Consider the following 23500-nt stretch of genomic DNA (forward strand, 5'->3'; position numbering starts at 1 on the left):
AATGCTTTTATAGTTATAAAATTTTATTAATTATTTAATCTGGATTCTTTAAATTTGTTTATAAACAATTTGTATTGTTTTAATGTTTTGTTCTGGTTGAAAGAATAAGATAATACTGTCTTACGAATTTTATTTGCACAAAAAATAGTATCAAAGTATTAAAACTTGGTATTCTTTTGTGGAGGTTATACTAATATATAATTATAAAGTTATATATATTTATTGTAAATATGTTTCATTTCAAGTTCTTCATTTGCTTTAGTTATTAATTATTAATATCTATGACTTAAATTATTTGTTGAGCACTCATTTAAGTTTTCTTGAAAATCAATTTAAATAAATTATGATAGTATCAAAATTGGTACTCACCTAAAACTGGAACAAGGATGGATGACCCAGTGACCGGATGCTTTCTGACGGATCCGTTCTTTCATGAGCGCCTTCTTGGAACCGAACAGTTTCATCGCCAGCTTGTTGTCGGTGGGCTGGAACAGCGCCTGCAGCTGGTTCTTGATGAAGCTCTGCTTGCCAGCCTCTGCGGAACCCAGCGGCGTCGGACCGGGTTCCTCCTTGGGGGTGCCGTACAGCGAGACATCGTCCACGCCGAAGTGCACCTTGCCGCTACCCTTGTAGTTCATGTCGCCGGATAGACAGTCGGCGATCAGCAGGGTCTCGTCGTCCAAGGCCGTCACCAGCGAGTCGGTGCAGGTGTTCGTGTTCTCGATGCTGATCTTGATCGAGTCATCTTTGGCGAGACGACGTGGAGGCGGCGACCGGATCTCTTCTTCGGATTGTGCGGCCGCCACGCGACCGTTGGCCAGCCGCAGACTGGGCACGCGCCTTGAAGCGGATCGTCTGTCGCCGCCAACGGCACCGCCTCCCTCACCGCCGCCACCGCCGCCGCCGTCCCTGCAACAGAAACACAAGAGGCGCGCGTTAGAGCATTTCTTTCGCGCGTGGAGCATCACCCCAGGTGATACGTATCGTGCAGAACGACCCAATTAAGGTGCCGGTGGCACACGTGGGCAGAGTGCAAAGAGTGCCTCGGAAAGTGCTTAACCTTGTCTTAATTGGGAGTAAATTAAGGGGCTATGCCGGGTCAACCTTGTTCAGGAATTTACGACTTATTTTAATTCCTGCTGATTTTTGCTATGTGTTGTAATATAATAGTTCAAGTAAGCATTTAACACGTTCACTGTTTGTAACGTAAGAACTTGTAAAGTCACCGGTGCTATTATTATGTTTTTTTTTATGCTATGATTATGCTTCGGAACGTGTGAAACTGTAGAGAAAATATTTCAAAGTGGATTCAAAGTGTTTTTGATGTTGTATGCTCAGTAAACGTGGAAAATATATGTATTAATCGGCTTAGAGAAAATGTTGCCTCCAATTTTGAAGAAAACAGGTGTAAATGTGTATTTTGGGCCTAAAATTTTTGTGTAATACACTCTACAAATAAGTAAATTCCAATAAAATGAAATACGCCCAAAATAAGCAACCAGGTATAGCCGTCAGATCGATGACACATAATATATAAACAAATATGTTAGACTCTATTATCATTGGGTGCCAGATTCAATTGGAATACAGTAGATTATTCGACTCTATGTTGTACCCAAAACGACTATGGACCTGTAATTTTACGTTGTAATGTAAATTTGGCAGCGCCGTACTACAAAACGCAAACAGAGCAATTTAAAATCAAAGACAATCAGCAAGCAGTGTTGTTTAAGATTTTGTATTACTTGTGGTTATTCCCGAATTGTTGGAATCATTAAAAAATTATCTTAACTATCAACTATTGTTAACTATTAAGAGACAACAAATAAATGTGTCTGTTTTATAGGAAGGTTATATATTCAGATGTGAAAACATGACATATGCGAACATTTTATCCTAATATAGAATAACAATATTCCGGAATAACAAGAATCGTCTGTGCTCTGTTTACAAGATATTTAAATTTTTGCAAATCTGGTAATATCTGGTAAATAGTGGGAATACTTCTTCCTTAAAAAGTGGTAATAATTGATAAGGTTCTGGACATAGCATATCATTGTATTATAGGTAATTGTAAAATTTTTAAAGATTTTTCTGTAAATTTTACTGGCGTATTTCTAATCAATTTCGACATTCATTAGTAAATGCATTTCTTAACAAAGCACTACCCAAATATTGCACGTAATAAATGCATTAATTTCTGCATCAAGAGTTAAAATGAATGAATGAAGACAAATTAAAGATAAGCTATATGTAATTGTAAGATTCCAGAATATTACATAAAATGAAAGTTTGAAATAAATACATTTACTGACAGAAAAATATATGACACCTACTGTTTTAAAGATTAATGGTGATAATAGTGGAGTAAAGAAATAAAGAACGATGCAATTTTATTTAAAAATGTAGGTAAATAAGTCAATGTTTTATAAAATAAGCCTGATTTTTTATTATATTTATTGTTTCTCAATATATATCTTAGGTGAAAATTGTGTATAAAAGATAAAAATTATATTAATACATAAATGATGTAATGAAAATATGTACAGTGAAACTAACTACATAATTTTCCTAGTTGGAATACATGGGACAAATAGACGAAATTTTGAATTATTAACAGTAATTTAGAAGATATTTTAAACCGCTGATAAATATTAAGATGTTTACGATTACTGCAATAAAATTTGTAACTATATTCTAAGACCTAAGACTTCAGAAGTCATTAGTTCATTTAATGATTAATATATATTAAAATACATTACTTAATAATAGATATAATTTCTATATTGTTAAAAATAAAGTGCCCAATTGTGTTCGTTATTATTCTAATTAATATCCAAATATATATTACTTCAGTTAATATTACATCTTTATGATTTTAACATAAAAGTAAGTAAAAATCATATATACAATACATTTTTGCGAGAAATTATACTTAAAATGTACTTTAAAAAGAAAAATGAGAGCGAGAGTATTTTGTACATTTTAAAACAGGAAATTGCAATTTGAAAGGAAATAAAGAACTCAGACAATAGATAACGTTCATGAAAAATTGGAGGAACTACTCTATAAAGGCACGTATCAAGTATCAAATATTTAAAATATTACCTAAATTATTAGGGATTAACTTATTAACATAAGAAAGTGTTTTAAGCGCCTTGGGGGCCTCTAAATAAACCAAGAGGAACACTGGTTCTTTTATGAAAGAAGACAAATACTTAATAAATACGATAATAACACTTTGTTTCTACGTCTTATCGACAAGCGCTTTTATTTTACTTTTTTACATATCTGTTTTTATATATTTTATATAAGTACCGTTGAAACAAATAGTTTTGGGCTGTGAGCTTTATGATGTCCAAATATATAATATCGACCGTTTTGATAAAAGAGTTGAAGGTCCAGTATATAATTAACACACATATTATTGGATATATTATAAGAATTGGATTCTAAGGGCTTCAAATGTGTTAAATTATTTAAATGACGGTGATTTAAAAACAAAATATTACCAGCATTTCTTGTTTGAAAAGGGATAACTGTTAATAACAATAAAACATAAATATATCATGAGAATATAAAAATCGATAGTGAGTGATGAACATTATCAAAAAGACAATTGGTTTAAAACAAGATATGGAAAAAATATAATACCTGAATAGACATAACAAGTTAAACCTGCCACACAGTAACGTCAGACCTCATGCTATTAAATATACAAAGACAGGAATAAGAAGTGACACGTGACACGTAACACATCGTATTCACCAGAATTTGCACCTTCAGATTATGATTTGCGAAAATCGATATAATCATCTTTATTTGGAGAACAATTCACTTCTTTTATATGTATCGAAATTTGCTTGAATAATTAAATAACACAAAGAGAGAAATCTCAACAAAATGGAATCCGTAATATACTGGAAAGATGTTGTAGTTGTCGCTTCATACGGAGGATACTTTGAATAAATTTACGTATCATTGTATTATAAGTAAACAAACCTCTTTTATTTACTGAAAAAGTGGCGCAATCGTATTTATACACTTAATATTTATCTATTATATAAACTTGCTTTCTTTGTTGGCATAAATCCCATAATATTTTAATATGGCAAATAGTTCAATTAGTATAAGATAATATTAGTTCTTGTATGCCAATAATTGTTGAAAAATAATCATAAAGTTCAGTAATATATAGCAGATTTAGAATGCGATATTGAGATTAACTACTGATCTGAAACGTTATTGATTGAAATGCTGTTATGAATTATATAATGATTTATAAACAAGTAAAAAGAGAGAATAAGTTTATAATGATAAACGATACTATTCAGTAGTTCTGATTTGTATAATTACATAATGCTTCATAAAGTATATGATATATGAAAGTGTGCCAGTTCTGAAACTACTGTTCTGGTCCAACCAACTTCTTCTTACTTAACGGCTTAAAGACATATAGAAATAGTGCCATGGTCGATGTAGTAGATTAGATTAGTTTATATATGTAAATAATGTAAACGCTGATACAAGTTTTTTCTCATTGTGTTTATATAATATAATGTAACAATTATAGTACTTATTGAACAATCTAATATAATTATTTATTATGGTTGTTGTTGATTGTTTATGATCCAAAAGGTAAGAGCACAAAATTCGATAAGGAAAATGACCCCAGTCACGTCAGCAACCCAACTAGATAAGACAGGCTTAATATCGAAGAATATGATCTAGAGCCCACGTTATGCTGTAGGCCAGTCTAGATAAACACTAATTCGTAAAAAGGAGGCGTTAAAAACATGATAAAAAATATTGCTGGCTCTCGCATCTTTCCTCTTTGGTGATTCTAAATACCAATAAAAATAACAAATACAGTAAAAATAAAGAGAATCGATATTCAGATGAATAAAATAAAATGAACAAAAATATTAATCTAAAAAGATACTAGGAAAATCTCTAACTCTATCTAAACCTGCACCTAATAGAAGCAAAAGGGCATGAAAATTGAGGGTTAATTGTAGATAAGAAAATTATTATAAAAAAGGGGATGGAAAATGAACGAACAAAGAGGAAACAAGAAGAAAAATTGACCCAAAGAAAGCGAGATAAATATAGAAAATAACATCATTAGAGTAAAAGATAAGGATAAACAAAATAGTACACTAATACAAAAGAATCAATTAAAAATCAGAAACAAATCCAAAAAACAGAATAAAGGGAAAACAAACAATAGATATCAACATACTGAATAGCAATGAAATATCCAGAAAACATTAATATAATGAAGTTAACAGAAAATTAAGAAAAATCCATGCTGGTTTGGGGGACATAGTGCTGGGGACATAGTTGTAATAAATATTTATGTTAGTCAGTGAAAATCAAAAGGGTCACGACAGGAACTAGGCTGGGTAAGACCATATATTTCCCGGGATGACCTCTAAGTTGGTCACTCATCATAATCAATCCAAATGCAATGATGAGGGGGTTATTACAATACCTATATTCTGAAAACTCTTGTGACTTCAGACTAGAATAAAGACACAACCTTAGCACTTAGTTCGAAATATTTCCCTTGTCTTTATCAAACCTGACTCTTCCTGGTAACAACTTTACATTGATGTACATTTCATAAAATAGATCACAAAAATGTTTAAATTAATGTTAAGTCGTCTTAGAAAATATATGGGTTTTCAAAAAGAGTATCCACGATTACTAGAGAGATGAGCAAACTGGTAAGTAAAAAAGTAATTGAGTAAACTACATATCTGCTTTACAATTTTATGTCTTATAGATGCGTTGCTTAACGCTGTAGCATTTCATAGGGATTTGTTCAATAATAATTACTATAATCTTTATATTAACAAAACTGAAATTTGTTGACTTGACAAAATTGATAAAAACTCATTATAATGTTCACCTCAGTGTTGTTTTAACTTTAGTACTTTTTTGGCATTTTAAATTACTATATATAGTTTGTAGCTACCGCTACGACCCTTTAGGCCACCACGCATTCACCTACAGGAAGTTTAAAGGTTGGCAACGCCGGTGGATTGATATTATGCGGTTCCCGGCTATAAAAGACCACCACAACGACGTCTCGCTCTCTTTTCTTTTCTCTACCGCTTTGTAACAGTACCGCTTCCACAGCGCTACCGTACTTCCTTTACCTTAACCTAATATACTATGACTTCTGTGTGAGTGTCCTGCGATTTTTATTGAAAATATTTTTAACGTGTTGCAACTGCACTGAATGTATGGACAGTCACTGAAATATCTCAAAAAATGAAAAACACAATTTTGAATTCACCGTCCTCATACGAAGCGGGTGACGAATCAAGATTAGCTTGATGTCAGCTCTATCAGAGATTATGATATATATGAAATGTATAAAAACAGTGAGTAGTTTTTCAATACAAACATAATTTAATACAATTATTTCAAGGGAAATGGTTAGTCTGAAAAGTATCGAAAATGTCTAATGGAACTTCCGGATATTGCTTTTAAGAGAAGACTTATTATTTCAATTTCAACTTCTGTATTTAGATGAGACATGGATATTTCAGAATAGGACAAATATACCTGGCATGGCAAGATGATGGCAATAGTTGACGAAAAAAGTAAACGTTGGAATAACAATTGATTAGGTTTAATTAGTGTCAACATTTATTAATAATTCACTGCAGATATATTCTACTTCTTGCTGGAAACAAGAATGGTTAATAGCACCTTCGATTTGGATGAGCTCTATCAGGCATATTAAAGAAGAAATTGACAATGAATTGACACTTGAATGAAACTTTCTGAATATGATATGATTCAATGCTGCCAATTTCTAAGACAGGATGATGAGAATGGAAACAAGTAAAGATGAGTATATAATTAATATATGATACCGATAAGAAATGTTATTGCGGAGTGTAAAAGATTTATATGCACAGATATGTATGTAATACTTGAGAATATACATGAGAATTCGGTTAAAATGTGTCAAGAGAGAATGAATAGTAACTGCTTTCCAGATATGGCAAATGCATTATGAAGAATGCAGTGATTAAATCTAGGTTTATCAAGAAAGATGTATACAGATATTAACAGAACAAAATAAGGAGAAATACAGTGATATCAAAATGTCTTTACAAGGAAACACTGTATCGAAGGACACAAGAACCAAGCATAAAAGGTAAATATGCACTCTAATGAAAGTAAAACGTATTAATTGGATATACAATTGTTAATTAGGTGGATTAGGCCTCCAGGAGATGCAACTATAAATGCGCCTAGAACTCTAACACATAGGTGGTATGGAAAAAGGTACAGTGTAAATATAATCTAACACAACCCTAACCTACAAATTATTATAACTGTTTACTTAATTGTAGTTTTAAGTTCTTCGATAATATATCCATTAGACTTACTATAATGTTAAAATAAATTATACTTGATAACAGTATGTTTGTTCAATTATTTCATTTAGATTAGAATATTGTTATATGTCAAACCCAAACTGAACCAAAACTCAAAGTTGATACGGCAACATTGCGACGTACTGACGTCACAAATTTAGATGACATATGTACAAAACTTCTGTGGATAGACTGTATAAATTACTATTATATATTAATATGCTTGACACGCAAAGGTTTTAATTTTTAATAACCAAGTTTAAAACCTAATATTCTAACCAATATTTATTGTTTACTTCCTTGGTCACAACTAAATTAATGTGCTTTTTTTGGTTTAACAATTTAGTAAAATATATTGCGGTACTGGTTACCATAGAAATAGAACAGAACAAACTAAGGAGGAATACAGTAATATCATGATGTCTTTACAAGAAAACACTATACCGAAGAACACAAGAACTATGTAATGAAAGTGAAATATATTACTGGGATATACAATTGTTAATTAAGTGGATTAGGCTTCCAGGGGACACAACTATAAATGCGCCTAGAACTCTAACTCATAGGTGGTATGGAAAGAGGTTCAGTGTAAATATAATCAAACACAACTCTAACTTACAAATTATTATAACTGTTTACTTAATTGTAGTTTTAAGTCCTTCGATAATATATCCATTAGATTTACTATAATGTTAAAATAAATTATACTTGATAACGGTACGTTTGTTCAATTATTTTATTTAGATTAGAATATTGTAATATGTCAAACCCAAACTGAACCAAAACTCAGAGTTGATACGGCAACATTGAGACGTTTTGACGTCACAAATTTAGATGACATATGTACAAAACTTCTGTGGATAGACTGTATAAATTACTATTATATATTAATATGCTTGACATGCAAAGGTTTTAATTTTTAATAACCAAGTTTAAAACCTAATATTCTAATCCATATTTATTGCTTACTTCCATGGTCACAACTAAATTAATGTGCTTTTTCTTGGTTTAACAATTTAGTAAAATATATTGCTGTACTGGTTACCATAGAATGAACCACATTTACAATTCTAATTAAATCATCAATGTTATGATACCATAAAATCTAATAACGATTTCTTTAATGATAAAAAATCAGCCAACCAATCGACGTTGTTTGTAAGAATTTTTAAGAATTGCAAAATGGTTAATGCATAATTAATTTTTGAGCATAAGTATATATTCGTGTACTTCATATTATGAGAGGAAAAAACCGATATATTTTCAACAATTCTCGTTGTTACGACCGCGAAAATTAATTTATAAATATATGTTTTGTTATAAAAAGCATGTTCTATTGTCCGAGTTTTAATAATGGAATATTTTTATCGTTATTATTATTGAAACGTTGATATTTCGCTCTGTTGCAGCAGCAGTCGGTAGATTTCGACATTCGGCTTTAATATGGACGTTATGCATGCGCCAATTACAATTTTTAACGATTTTAATTAAAAAATAATAACAATAAAACTTAACCGTTTAACTTTTAAACTGTTAAAATTAGTTAAAGGTTATGTATGGAGTTGATAATGTATTTTTATTAATATTTTTCTAGGAAAAGCAACAACAAATACAACAACAAAAAAACAGTTCTACTTGACGTTTATGTTAAAATGTAGCGAAATATTTACTGGGTTGTCAATAAGTAGAATTAAAAAATTGATGATTTTGATTCTTCTGTTACTTCATAAAAAAAAAGAAATGTAATCTGTCAGTGCATTTTAATGATAAAATAAAAATGGAATGAAAACATCTTATGTGAACCTACTCCCTCAACGATAAGTATTTGCATGTTCTCTGCCTGACACATAGATGGCGCTACTAGAATTAAATCCGTATGTTTTTTTAGTTAGCCCTAACCCTCAAAAGATGAGTGTATAAATTTGACAGCTGTCGGATCATTAGTTTCGTGAATTATAGCATATTGAGCGAAGCAACTTTTGTTATTGTGAAAAAAATGGATAACAAGGAATTTCACGTGGTGATAAAATATTGCTTTTTGAATGAAAAAAATACAGTTGAAGCAAAAACTTTTCAGGCACTGCCCCAGGAAAATCAACCATCAAAGATTTGTATTCTAAGTTTAGACGTGGTGAAATGAGCACCGAAGACGGTGAACGTAATGGACGCCCAAAAGAGGTTGTTACCGACGAAAACATTAAAATAATCTACAAAATGATTTTGAATGACTGTAAATTGAAACTGAATGAAATAGCAGACACTCTAAAGATATCAACTGAACGTGTACATTATATTATTCACGAATATTTGGGTATGAGAAAGCTCTGTGCAAAGTGGGTGCCGCGCGAGCTTACTTTTGACCAAAAACAACGACGAGTTGATGATTCGAAACAGTGTTTTAAGATGATCAAGCGTAATAAACCCGAAATTTTGCGTCGATAAGTGACAATGGATGAAACATGGCTGCATCATTTCACTCCGAAGTCCAATCAACAGCCATCCGAGTGGACTGCACACGATGAACCCGCTCCAAAGCGTGGAAAAACGCAACAATCGGCTTGCAAGTTTATGGCGTCTATATTTTGAGAGGCGCATGGAATAATTTTCATTGACTACCTTGAAAAAGGAAGGACTATCAACAGCGACTATTATATAGCGTTATTGGACCGTTCGAAGGAGAAAATGGCCAAAAAACGGCCGCATTTGAAGAAAAAGAAAGTGCTGTTTCACCGAGACAATGCACCGTTTTACATGTTAGCAAAAACGATGGCAAAAGTCCATGAACTGGGCTTCGAATTGCTTCATCATCTACCGCATTGTCTAGATCTGGCCCCCTGCGACTATATCTTATTCTCAGATCTCAAAATAAAGATGATCGTCGAAACTGTGGCCTATTTTATTAGGATATCGTATTACAAAAATGGTATCGAAAAGTTGGAGGGTCGCTATAATCAGTGTATCACCCTTGAAGGGAATTATGTTGAATAAAAAAAAACTAATTTTGCCAAAAAATGTGTTTTACTATGCTAGGCCTGGACTTTTCAATTGACCTGTTATGTGTGTAAATTTTCTCTAAAATACAGGATAAGCTTTTGATAAATTGTAGATTGAGCGAGTAAAACTTAATAGAGGTTACTAGGCTATGCAATCAGCAACATTTTAAGCGAAGTGTATTAAGCGTATGTGATTTAGAAACAATGAGTGTCATATTTATTAACAAAAACAAATTCAAATGGTACTTTAAATCATATTTGAAATATAAGTTGGTAATTTAATTACTACGGATAATTTAGTTATTTGGCTATAAACTAGTTTTAAATTTGTGTGTGTGTGTTCAGGTGCTGAATTTGTTGTTTTAGTCAACCTTTAATGTGAAGTTTTACCGTGAAAAATCGATACAATATTCAAACTACTTTCTCCCGTCTTTCAGGTAATTTGCAGATTTCATAAATAAAAAAGTAGTAGTCAGAAGATATTGAAACATATAGTTGAGTTTTGTCATGCTGGGAAACAACATTATTATGTGCTCAAAATTTCGCCGTTTTTCGCGGAGTGCACGGTTCAAATGCGCTAATTGTAATCAATAGCTACCCTCTTTCATGGTTTTATTAGGTTTTAGCAACTCATATTATACGGAGCATCAACTTGGAACCATGGATAATCGGCTTTGTCGTTGATGTTGACGTATGACCAGGTGATCTTAATGATTTTTTCGTTTTAGATTATCGTAATGGATCCACTTTTCATCACTAGTAACAAAACGAAAAAAAAATTAAGGAAAAAAATCAAATTCCCGCAAATGTGAGTTACTTGGTATAAATTCATACATTTTCAACGTACTGTAAAAATGTATGGTTCACACTTGACTTGGACGAAATGACACATACTGAAAAGTGAACTGTCCAGTGAGCATTGAAGGAATACCATTTTTGGAATTGAATACCATCTGTTGTAAACCCGAGCTGTATAGCCACCATGGCAATAATTCACAAATTAGGCTGTGAACTGCAACTCCATATATCATATTCAATAAATTTAGCCCCTGCAACCAAACTTGAAGAAATGGATGTATTTTAAGAAATTTGGATTAAATTATATGCCATCACTGAAAAAAAAAGGCGATTATGTTGGGAAATTAAACGCTTCTCAATCGAACAAAATAGCTTTGATTGAAAAAGCAACCGACTTTTTAAACTTCTCTCATATTACGAAGCGAGTTAGAGTACAAATCAATCGGATGCAGAATCCGTCAAATAAGACTCAGTTTACAGAAAAATGTAATGCAACAGATCACAGCTGAAAAAAGCATCGTTAAAATCGGTGAACCAATCAAAACGAATGGTTTCACTTCTTAAAAGAAGCACAGACCAGTAAAATACAAGACAAAAGTTCATTCTTCATTCTACATTCGTTCAAGGGAATTTTCTGATTAAGGATTAAATAATTTCTTGCGTCTTTTATAAGAAACATGTGACAAGTTTAACTTTACAACTATATAGATATTGAAAAAAACAAAAATTAAAACAGACTAATGTTTTTTTTAATTGCGTATATTCATATTTGCTTTCTAGTACAAGTGATTTTTCTGTACTACTCGGTAAAAGCAATAGGAATTTCCAAATGTTCCTATATCGAATATAACAACTGGTTATTGAGGGATATGACATCATTTTCAGATTATAGTTGTCGATGAACTTATTAACAATTGAGTTTCTTACAATTACAGTTTTAAACTATATATCTCTAATTGAAAATCAAGTATTAATAATTATTGCTTTGATGAACAAAATGCATCATTTAATTTCTATTAACCGAAAAAAAAAATGAAGAAAAAAAATTCCCGCAAATGTGAGTTACTTGGTATAAATTCATACATTTTCAACGTACTGAAAAAATGTATGGTTCACACTTGACTTGGACGAAATGACACATACTGAAAAGTGAACTCTCCAGTGAACATTGAAGGAATACCATTTTTGGGATTGAATAACATCTGTTGTAAACCATGGCAATAATTCACAAATTAGGCTGTGAACTGCAACTTAAAGAAATGGATGTATTTTAAGAAATTTTGATTAAATTATAGAGCCATCACGGAATAGCATCATATTCAATTAAATAATCAACATCCATAGTTCTTATCATAAAAATATAGTTTGATCAAAATTAAAGATTGGAATGAGATAATCTTTGATTGCAACAGTCTAAATATTGATTTATTTTCTTAGAGCCTATCATTAAGTGAATTTTCTACCTGTTAATCCTGTAATTTTGATGAAGATAATAAACAAAGTCTTAATACCGATGGTTTTAGTTTAAAATGTTCTAAATAAAAACATCAACATTTTGGGCTTCGGAAGATTTTGGTTTATATCCAGCTTGGTTTCTGGTGTGACTGGGTTAGTTTTCCTTTTAGATGTTTAATTCTTGTTTATGGACAATCCCTAGTAGATAAAATAACAAACATAAGTCTGCAACCATTGTACATTGACCAAATCGATTTATACATTTTGGTTTTCTTTTCTACGTAATCTAAATACGGAATATTACTATCATCTTCGTCATCATTAGACAACATCTACTTTAGAATCTATACCTTAGTGCTGCTATCACCTTAGTGTTGATCTATCGGGTTAGTACGTATTTTAAATTATATATTCAACACTATAATTACATAATGTTTGTATAACATCTGTAAATATACCACTCTTAAAGGTCTACTAGCTTATTCTATTGAATAAATAATAAAAAAGCAAAATATAGCATAACATAATTGCATACCGCATCCATAATAAAATTATCGGAAATAAATAACCATTATATAACAAATAAAAACATATTGAACAATAGCAATTAAAGGAAATACTTGTAATGTATACAAAGTCAAAAAAGCAACGAAACAAAAAGCTCCAGTTCCGAATAGCTACGTTTTTAATTCCAATTCGACTTTTACGAGATCCTCGAACATACAATCGTTTCTTAAAAGCCAATCACAATAAAATTAAAACAATGGCGAACGATTAACAGATCTAGACGTTGTTTTAATTGTGTTTTATGGTTATGGCGGTATTTATAGAAATACAAAGTCTTTTTAGCGGTGAAAAAGAACATAAAGTAAACAAATGTCAACCGAAGTACGAAATATATTTGGATTAATTAATTAAAACGAATAATATATGTTTGATTCAAGTTATTTAACTACTTCGAAATGTATGAAAAGGATATTCATGTCAAATAAAATTAAATTTTTACGTATTTTGAAGGATAAATAATTTCAAAAAGTTGCAGAGATGATTTTAAAATTTTATTATGCAGTTTTTATGGTTTCATATCTTAGTCTTTACCAACTAGGGTTTATGCGAACTGGACCTACTGCTTAACTTCTTTAATAAAAGTGGCGCTCATCTGCAAGCCAATAGTCCGGAAGGAATATTTGGATCAATCAGAATTGCAGTGAACTTACGTCATCAAGACGTACAATGTATTGCCCATTGCATTTTGTAATTGGTTTTAATATCAGACAATATTTTCCTTTATATTTTATTCCAGTTAAAAAGTAATAAAATGTGTGATACGTTCGAAAACCTAAATGAATGGGTCCGCAAAAGCCGTTTGGTTGTCTGTAAAATTCTTCAAAACATTTATGATTATAACTTTAGAGGTTATAAATCAGCAAACCTTGTTTTGGCGCTTTGCTTGTTTATTTGAGAATGAATACTAACTGTTTTTGATTAACAGATATGGCAAAAACATTAGAAGGGACTAAGTGACTGGGTGATATCAGAATATTTCGACAAAAAACACCACAACGAAGGAAAAAAGAAGTAAACATAAAAAGGCAAACATGTTCTTAAAAAGAATATGGTGTTGAACTGTGGGGCAGTACTAGCAAATTTAACATAGATATCCTCTAGAGGTTCCAGAGAATAAAGTGTTGCGAGTCATCGACGATGCCCCATATTATGTGTCCAATAAACTGATTCAACGCGATATCTACATAGAACCCATAACGAGTGCGATTCGAAGTGATAGTGCGAAGTACTTTGAAAGACAATTAGTGCATTCAATGCACTCACCAAACAGTTAAATGTGCGCGATGACAGTGAAGCGCGTAGGCTCAAACGCGAACTACAATTCGAACTGGTTAATAGACACATAGAGTAAAATTTAATAATGTCTAAAATAAGTTAGAATAGTCATTAGAATGAGTTAGGATAGACTTTAAAATAAGTTAGAATAGTATCTAGAATAAGATTTAGATTATAAGTTGTACAGCATAGATCACTTACTTAAGTGATCTTCTACATGTTAGGTTGGTTATATTATATAACGGAAATCAAACAATAATACTTATTGCCCACGGGCAGATTGTTGACATTCTAAGAGATTAATAAAACAAAATTAAAAGAATTAAAAAAGTTATTAAAAGTCCTTAAAATCAATTCATGCTTCTAAAATATTAATAATGGCACTTCTCCTACAATATGAATAAAAATGGCCATGCAATGAGATATTAAAACTGCAATTTAAACGTCGGATGATCACATCAGAGATCCGCCGTGGATACACTTCCGATATTTTTAGAGCGAACATCATTGTTGATTCGACACAATCGTTAATAGATGCAGTCGTTTTCCTAATTTGTGGAATTTCGGCCCGACGACTACTGCCGGTCCTACCTACGGTTTCCGCTATTTAGATTGTATTTGCAATTTCGTTAGAGATCAAAATTACCGCCGAACGCATCCTGTTTCCCCAGATGGCGTTGCGGTTCCCGTTTAAATTACCTACGACAGCGGCGTGACAAATAATCCACAAATAAAACGCAGTCATTGAGTTACTTGGTGCAGCATTTTTAAATATTTATCTCGTTCTTTCATTGCATGACAAAGATATAATGTTATTTTTAGATGTAAAATTTGCTTATTAGCTGTATAAATAAACTTCCCCTAATATAAAACGTCACATCATAACATTGGTGCACAAAACATAGAAATATAGAATGGGAACTTAAATGGGTACTTCTGTAGAGATGTTCTCACTGTGCGTCTAAGTCACTGGAGGGCTGGAGCTAAAAACGTGACAGATTTTTTTCTCTCTTGATTTGAAATTTTGTAAAACATTTTAGGTTACATTTGTTTTTCTCTATTTTTGTGTATAATTTTAAGGAAATTTGATGTTATGACGTTATTTTTGTAGCATTTAAGGTAAATATTATTTATTTACATGAAAAAACATAATGAGATGTTTTTCAGGATGTGCTCCAAAAGATTCTGCTCTAGTACAGAAATGGTTTTTAGTAAAGTAAACAAAGATAAACTTCAAAAAAGCTCTTATAATCTCTTAGAATCCTCTTATGAATCTAAAGATAAAGAAAAAAAGGGAAAATGTTGTAGATAATGACATACAATACGTCGCATAAACCACATTAGTAATAACTAGTAGTGCATAAGGTTAATTTTATATATTCGAGGTTTAATACGAATAAAAATTAGCTGTGGTAATTTTTTGAATTCCAAGATATCGGGGTCATATAGTTGACAAGAAACATAGCAGAAGGACGAACGTTTATGGAAAACTTGAATGTTATACCGAATCGAAAGTTCTGTTAGTGCGCTTGAGTTGAGTATTGAATTAAACATGCTATAAAGCATTTTACAACATTACATTTGTTATATTGTACAATCTGCAAAAATCTACATGGGACTACTTAATGGAATATCTGACATTATATCTGCCATTGCCCTCCAATACAACTTGTATCTATCTAAGCGACAGACAAAGTAGTGACAATTGCAAATACAACGTGTGGCAAAAGTACCGCTACCATTTGGTTGCCTATCACTTGGCTGAAAGAAAAGAAAATAAGTTTGGTTTACAGGAAAAGTTAATTTGGTCTTAAAAATTACATTGGCTAAATGGGAACCGCGATTCGTTCTGCAACTTTCGGCTCTTTCTAAGGCATTTTTCATGATATCCTGCAACATCTGAGCCTGAATTTCGTTAATTTCACAAATCTTCACATTAATTTTGATAAATTTTGTCTTTAAGATGTTGTAGAGTTTGGAGCTTATCCACATAAACTTTTGATTTTAAAAAACCCCGTCAGAAAAAGTCTGGTGCTGTTAAATCTGGAGATCTGACTGGCCATGCTAAATCGCCACTTCGCGAAATATTAATTAAATGAATTTAATTGAATTGTTGAACGAGCTGTGTGTGCTGTGGCCCCATCGTGCTCAAACCACATGTGCTCTAATCCTTGCTCTTCCATTTCAGGCACAAGAAAATTTGGACTCATGTCTTGGTACAGTTCAGTAGTAACAGTAACCGCAACACCTTGCTCATCTTCAAAAAGATAGGGATATTTTCAACCAATGATGTTTCCAGTATGAATACCACACCATACAGTTGTTTTTAGTGGATGCAATGATGTTTCATGAATTAATTGAGGATTCTGTGTTCCCTAAAACCGACTGTTCTATTTATTGACGTGGCCACTGAGAAGAAAATGGGCTTCACCGCTCATTATTAATTTAGACGAAAAATATTCAATTTCATCAGAGACCCTTATGATTCCATTACTATACTCAAGCTCGTTGATCAGGATCTCTCGGTAGCAATTTTTGGACTAATTGAATTTTGTATGGGAATATCAATTTTTAAATTTCGCCTTAAACTGCGGGCAGAAATGTGTAACTGGGAACCACGTCTCCGAATTGATGTTTCTGGAGACTCTGCAACACTATCGCGCACCAGAGCCACATGTTCAGCGTTATGAGACGTCCGTTGCCCTCCAGAACAAGGTCCTTCTGCTGTTGTACTGTACTGTCGAAAATTCGCATGTAAACGATACATTTTGGTTTTGTGAGGCACTGGACGATTAAGAAATATTTTTGACCCAATTTCCGCTAAGTGCCAATAATGGAACGATTATTTTCAATAAATAGTGTCACTATTTCATCTCGTTCTTTATATCCATAATAAAATTTGAACGTCTAGACAACACAATGGTTAAAGCGAAACTGAGTTAAACATTATAATAGTAGCGTGACTTTTGCCCCACCTGTTATTTTAAATAATTATTTTTCTCTTTCACAACAAATGCTCATTTATTGATTTAAAAAAAACAGTCGAGACTTGAAGTGGATTTTTTATTAATTTTGAAAAATTTAGAAATGCCAAAATATTGTAAAAAATGTCTGGTTGCCCAAACAGGTGTAATTTTGACGAAAATGATATTGTTTGACTCTTTTTTTGAACTTTGATACGGCATAAAATGTAAGGATAAGGCTTACTGCAAAATACAGGTAAATCGATTAAATAGAACTTGAAATATCATGTTAACTTTCTCGAAAAAATTAGTTTCGTCTTTAGATGTCGCGTCACTTAAAAAGCTGTATCTCCGAAAATAATTTAAATTTTAAAAAACCCTCTTAAGAGTATATTCTTACAGGGTTCAGTTTTGTCAAAAGGTCAAAATCTCAATAGAAATGCTTTGAATTAGCTAAATTCATTCAAGTTTAATTGTACATTTCGCTTTTATAGTCCTTTATAGTAGTATAAGTAATGGTTCTAAGAGAAGATCAACTTAGAACCCACATAACACCACGCCAAAAATAAACTTTAAACCGTCTATTTAAATTTCAAATAAACTTCCCGATTTTCTTCCGTTCTGACGACAAACCGTGCTAATCAAGGGTTTTTTTCCATACAGCTTGGTGGATATTCAGCCAACTTTTAATGACGGAAGTTGGGAGCTTGTCGTCGGGATCGGAGACCTTTTCCCCGTCAACATCAAACCTTTCCATGTTTGTTTTAATTAAAACGGCTTAAAAAAGAACCGGCACTGTCGGCCTGTGGCTTTTTTTCCATTATTATTTTCAGTTCGTTTTGTCCCACGATCGTTACTCTACTAGAGTTAGTTACAGTCATGAATAGAGAGGGCTTGTCTTCCGTTTTTTTTTGCTTGTTTTAATCAGGCACGTTTCCTGACACTGAAAGTGGCGACGTAGTTGGCGCTGACGTCTTTTTTGATCATTGAGGTTATAGGGATTATTACAATAGGTCTGTTCTAACAAGCCTATTTATAATGGAATAAACTGGTTAAAAATATAGACTAAATAGACAAAGAACAATGGAATAATTTCACCATGTTCGCTGCAGATCTAGGATCAAATAGTTACCCTAGAAGCCGACAACTATTTTTTGATTACATCAATAAAATATTTATAATAACGTTTTGTAACATGTGTACAGTCTAGATGTTAATATTTTGAACAAACAATTAATTTTTTTGTTTCACGCGCCAGAGCGTAATCGGCACTGAGGTCAAAATTTATTGCCGATGGCCGCATAACGCGCGAGCGTGTGGTGAATTAAAATGGACAGAATAGGAAAATACATTGTGGATTAGAAGATATAATTTAATATACCATAACAAAAATATATATATAATGGGAATGAATCAACTACTAAAATATGATAAAAAAATATTCAGCAGAAAAACGAGAAAAAAATAACTAAGTAAATATTACCACAAACAAACAAACAATCTATTCAAGTAAATTGAGAAGTCAATAGAAATAAATGAACAACCATAAGCTTAAGCAAATTTTCACTAAAACTCACAAAGTAAAAAAAACCCTTTTAAGATAAATCATAAGAGCTCACTCATCACTACTTTTTGCGCAGTTTAAACAGTAACCAGGATATCCAGGACATGCACTGCATACATAAATAGTGTCTTTTCTTATTTTTTGTGAATAAGAATTTTTACATTGCTTTTTCATTAACTTTCCGTTCTGGAAGTAGGTTAGGACGGAGTCTTTAGTTACCTTTTTATGACAGACAAACAAAAATAAATTGGAACCCGATTGCCTAAATATTAATTGTAAAGTTAGGGTACGTTTCCATCAACATCACATGGTCGACGTTATCTCACGAGACTCTGATGGACGAAAACCACAGAACCCTATCAGGGATAACATCCAACACATGAAAACCCTTGCATCACGAAACGTAAGGCATTATGTTTATAGGTACCCTCAAACAGATCAAAACGCCCCAAGACGAACGACGTCCTGCTACAACTTCGATAGCAGCTGATCCCGTAAAACTCCTCGCTCAGGTTGGGATCCCCATCTCATAAGCAGTCAATTGGCGATTCATAGCGTAATTACGGGTGCACTCGGGAACCTGCAACACAAAGAGGTACGTTCCACGGCAGCTCCACTAGAAAGGGAGTGATGTAGCGATCACTACGACCCTTTAGGCCACCACGCATTCACCTATAGCAAGTTCAAAGGTTCGCAACGCCGCTGAACAGTACCACTTCCACAGCGCTACCGTACTTCCTTCACCTTAACCTCATATCCTGTCCATGCTCCCGTCGACGACATGTATTAATTATAAATCGAAATAAACAAGTATTTCTTCAACCAGTGTTTTCAGTTCTCGTGAAAATTCCTTCCAAAAATAGTAGTGAGTGTTCGGGCAAACAGTGGCATCGACGAGCTCTGCTGTCACTTTATCCACTCTTTATTGTTCGTCATTGCTATTTTGCCATGATTTGTATATGCTGTGAATTCTGCAGTATTCATCACAGATGCTGCCGCTAACCCAACAAGAAATAAAAACTGAACAAAGTTTGCAGAACAAAGCGTATAATACAATGAAATATAGCCTACAAGCTTGGCGTGTAAACTGAGCAATATAAGCGTCGCATTATTTTCACGGACGCAGTGTTGCCAACATGCAACAAGATGTATTATATTGCATGGTTTTCATATTATTTTGTCTATCTCCTGTATTTACACACATAATTGGTAGTATAGTGTTTGCTGCTGAAAAATACTCTTAATATTTCATTAATTACCATAAAAGTTGTATTATTTTTTAAAGCATCACTCATCATAATCATTAAGTATTTTCATCATTCATCATAATTTCTCGTATTTTTATCCGATTACCAACTGTATAACTGTATAATACTAAGATGATGATACATAATTGGCTGAATATGGAGAATGAAGAAAAATATTTAATTTCAGCAATCACTAAATCAGGAGAATATTACATTGTTGTCGACATTTAAAACAGGTATCAGCGATAATATGATAATCAAAAACTCTAATAATTCTTATTTGCTTTGAAGGAATTGTTTACAAATCAAAAATCAAAAATCATGTTTCATCCAATATTTGATATAAATATTGATCAATTAGTGCTTCTAATTTGTCATTTTTATTTTTGTCAAAGAAATTAAAAGAATATTCTTTATCAATTATATCGAAACTACCACCTCTGTAGTGTCTATACAAATAATGACATGTTTTTCCAAGGAGGTATGAATGTACTTAATAGGTACTTATTCAAATAAATCGGAAATGAAAAAATGGACTTACAGGTTTTAAAATTATCGTTAAAAATTTTCATAACAAGTTTCCTCATCATAAATATACTTATTTCAATAATACTGGAATTTGTAGATTTCATCATTAGACATTTTTCGTGAAGTCAAATGGAGCTAAATCTGGTGAATAAACTTCATAGGATTAAAGATTTTCTGACCTGTGTTCGCGGTGCATTAGTTATGTAAAATTAATATTTATGTGTAAATAGTTTTTTTCACGAATTTTTGCAATCAATTGATCCAAAACAAAATGTAATCTAAATTTACTGTTTTATAAGGTTGGAATTATTTCAGAAACAAAATGCATTTCGCATTCCAAAGACACCGAGGCTAACACTTTCTTTGCTGATTTCTGATTTATTTGCTGATTTGAATTTAATTTGATTTAATCATGAAATATTGCTGTGCTATACCGGACAAACAGACTAAACAACATAGATTTATACCCACTTGAACAACGTTTGGATAATCGTTTATCATAATCTAACAGGCCAATTGAAAAGTCCCCGACTTGATATATAGATGGCGTTACTAGAATTAAATATATTTTTAGTTAGCCCTAACTCTCAAAAGATGCGTGTATAAATTTGACAGCTGTTGGATCATTAGTTTGTATATTATAGTATTTTGAGTAAAGCCACTTTTGTTATTGTGAAAAAATATTGGAAGGTAAAAAATACAGTTGAAGCAAACACTTGGCTTGATGCCGAGGTTCTGGATACTGCCGCAGGAAAATCAACCATCAAGGATTGGTATGCCAAGATTAGACGTGGTGAAATGAGCACCGAAGAGGCTGTTATCGATGAAAACATTAAAAAAATCCACAAAATGATTCTGAATCACCGTAACGAAAACACTTTAAAGATATTAACTGAACGTGTACATCATATGATGGGTATGAGAAAGCTCTGTGCAAAAAAAGGCGAGCTCACTTTTGACCAAAAACAAGGACGAGTTGATGATTCGGAGCAGTGCTTGAACATGATCAAGCGTAATAAACCCGAGTTTTTGCGTCGATATGTGACAATGAATGAAACATGTCTCCATCATTTCACTCCGAAGACCAAACGACAGTCATACGAGTGGACTGCACACGATGAACCTGCTCCAAAGCATGGGAAAACGCAACAGTCGGCTGGCAAGGTTATGGCGTCTGTATTTTAGGATGCACATGGAATAATATTCATTGACTATTTTGAAAAAGGAAGGACCATCAACAGCGACTATTACATAGCGTTATTGGACCGTTTGAAGGACGAAATCGCCGAAAAACGGCCGCGTTTGAAGAAAAAGAAAGTGCTGCTTCACCAAGACAATGCACCGTGTCACAAATCAGTGAAAACGATGGCAAAAATCTATGAATTGGGCTTCGAATTACTTCCTCACCCACTGTATTCTCGAGATCTGGCCCCCATCGACTATTTCCGGTTCTCAGATCTCAAAAGAATGCTCGCTGCGAAGAAATTTTCGTCGAATGAAGAGGTGATCGCCGAAACTGAGGCCTATTTTGAAGCAAAGGACAAATCGTACTACAAAAATGGTATCCAAAAGTTGGAGGGTTGCTATAATCAGTGTATCTATCACACTTGAAGGGAATTATGTTGAATAAAAAAAACTAAGTTTGCCAAAAAAATGCGATTTATTATGGTAGGCCGGGGAAAGTCAATTAACCTGTTATCTGAGTTTTATCTCAAAGGTTTTACAATTTTTGAATCATAGTAGTATTTCAGAAAAATGACAGGTAAGAAAAAGCGAATCCTCTTATTCCAAATCGTCCAAAACATCATACATCACAGTCCTGTTAATTTAGAAAACATTCTTGAAAACGCAAATTGAACACAGCAGGATTAGGAATATGTGTTGTAAACATGTCTCTTTTTGGTTACAGAAAGCTCCTCCGTTAAATACTGACTTGAAGAGTGGTAGAAAATGTAAGAATTAATCTTGCTCAACGTTCTTATGGCGTGATAATAAGCATATTTGAAAAAAATATTGAAAACCCCATTGTTATAAAAAAGTGAATATATTAAATGCTGTCTCATCCTCAATTCTACAGCTACACATACCCAGATGATTAGTCATTCTAACAATTTCATACGCATATTATCCTTAATAAGTTTACTTTTAACAGCTGATCGAACACCATTTTATGAATACGTCTAAAATATGTTTCAATGCTGTTCTACGAGGTCGACTGTTTTTTTTAATAGAAATAATAGTTTCGAATAATATAAGAGTAACCTTACCGGTTTATACCATTTACTATTAACGTGGTCAAAATTAATGCAGTGTAACATGGTGAAGTATAGAAATGAAAAAAAAACTAGTTCTTATTCGGTCGATTGAGACGTATACGATGACTTGTCGATTCAAGATTTATTATGACATAGTTGTTGCATATAAGGTGTGTTCTTTATCGAGTTTACTCGAGAAAATGTTTTAATGATACTGAAACAATAGAAGTACAAGGAATTGATTGAAATATGGGTATGTTTTTTGTTTTCTTTAGATGCTGCCGAAGTTTGACCTTTTACTGATATGTTTTAAAATTGAGTTGACAATAAAATTGTATAGTATAAAATATAAAACAAGTACTTCATATTAAATCATAAAATAAATTTCATTGCCAACTATACCTTTTTCTTTTAATTATTAGGGTAAAAAAAGAGTTAAATCTTTCATCAAAAAA

General features: G+C 32.5%; 1 protein-coding gene across 8 annotated transcripts in view; it reads right to left on the minus strand.

Annotated features, from left to right (window-relative positions):
* The window catches only part of Ih (hyperpolarization activated cyclic nucleotide gated potassium channel Ih), a 332983-nt gene that overhangs the window by 131746 nt on the left and 177737 nt on the right, over window positions 1–23500 (minus strand). For all 8 annotated transcript variants that reach the window (XM_076404225.1, XM_076404222.1, XM_076404223.1 and 5 more), the window contains one exon: window positions 370–909. In XM_076404225.1, coding sequence (XP_076260340.1) covers window positions 370–909 — 540 coding nt within the window. The remainder of the gene's footprint in view (window positions 1–369; window positions 910–23500) is intronic.

The sequence above is a fragment of the Rhynchophorus ferrugineus genome, unplaced genomic scaffold (assembly GCF_030347505.1).
Source record: "Rhynchophorus ferrugineus isolate W39M unplaced genomic scaffold, kcgeb_rfMv2 rfM4, whole genome shotgun sequence".
Classification (NCBI taxonomy): Eukaryota; Metazoa; Arthropoda; class Insecta; order Coleoptera; family Curculionidae; genus Rhynchophorus; species Rhynchophorus ferrugineus.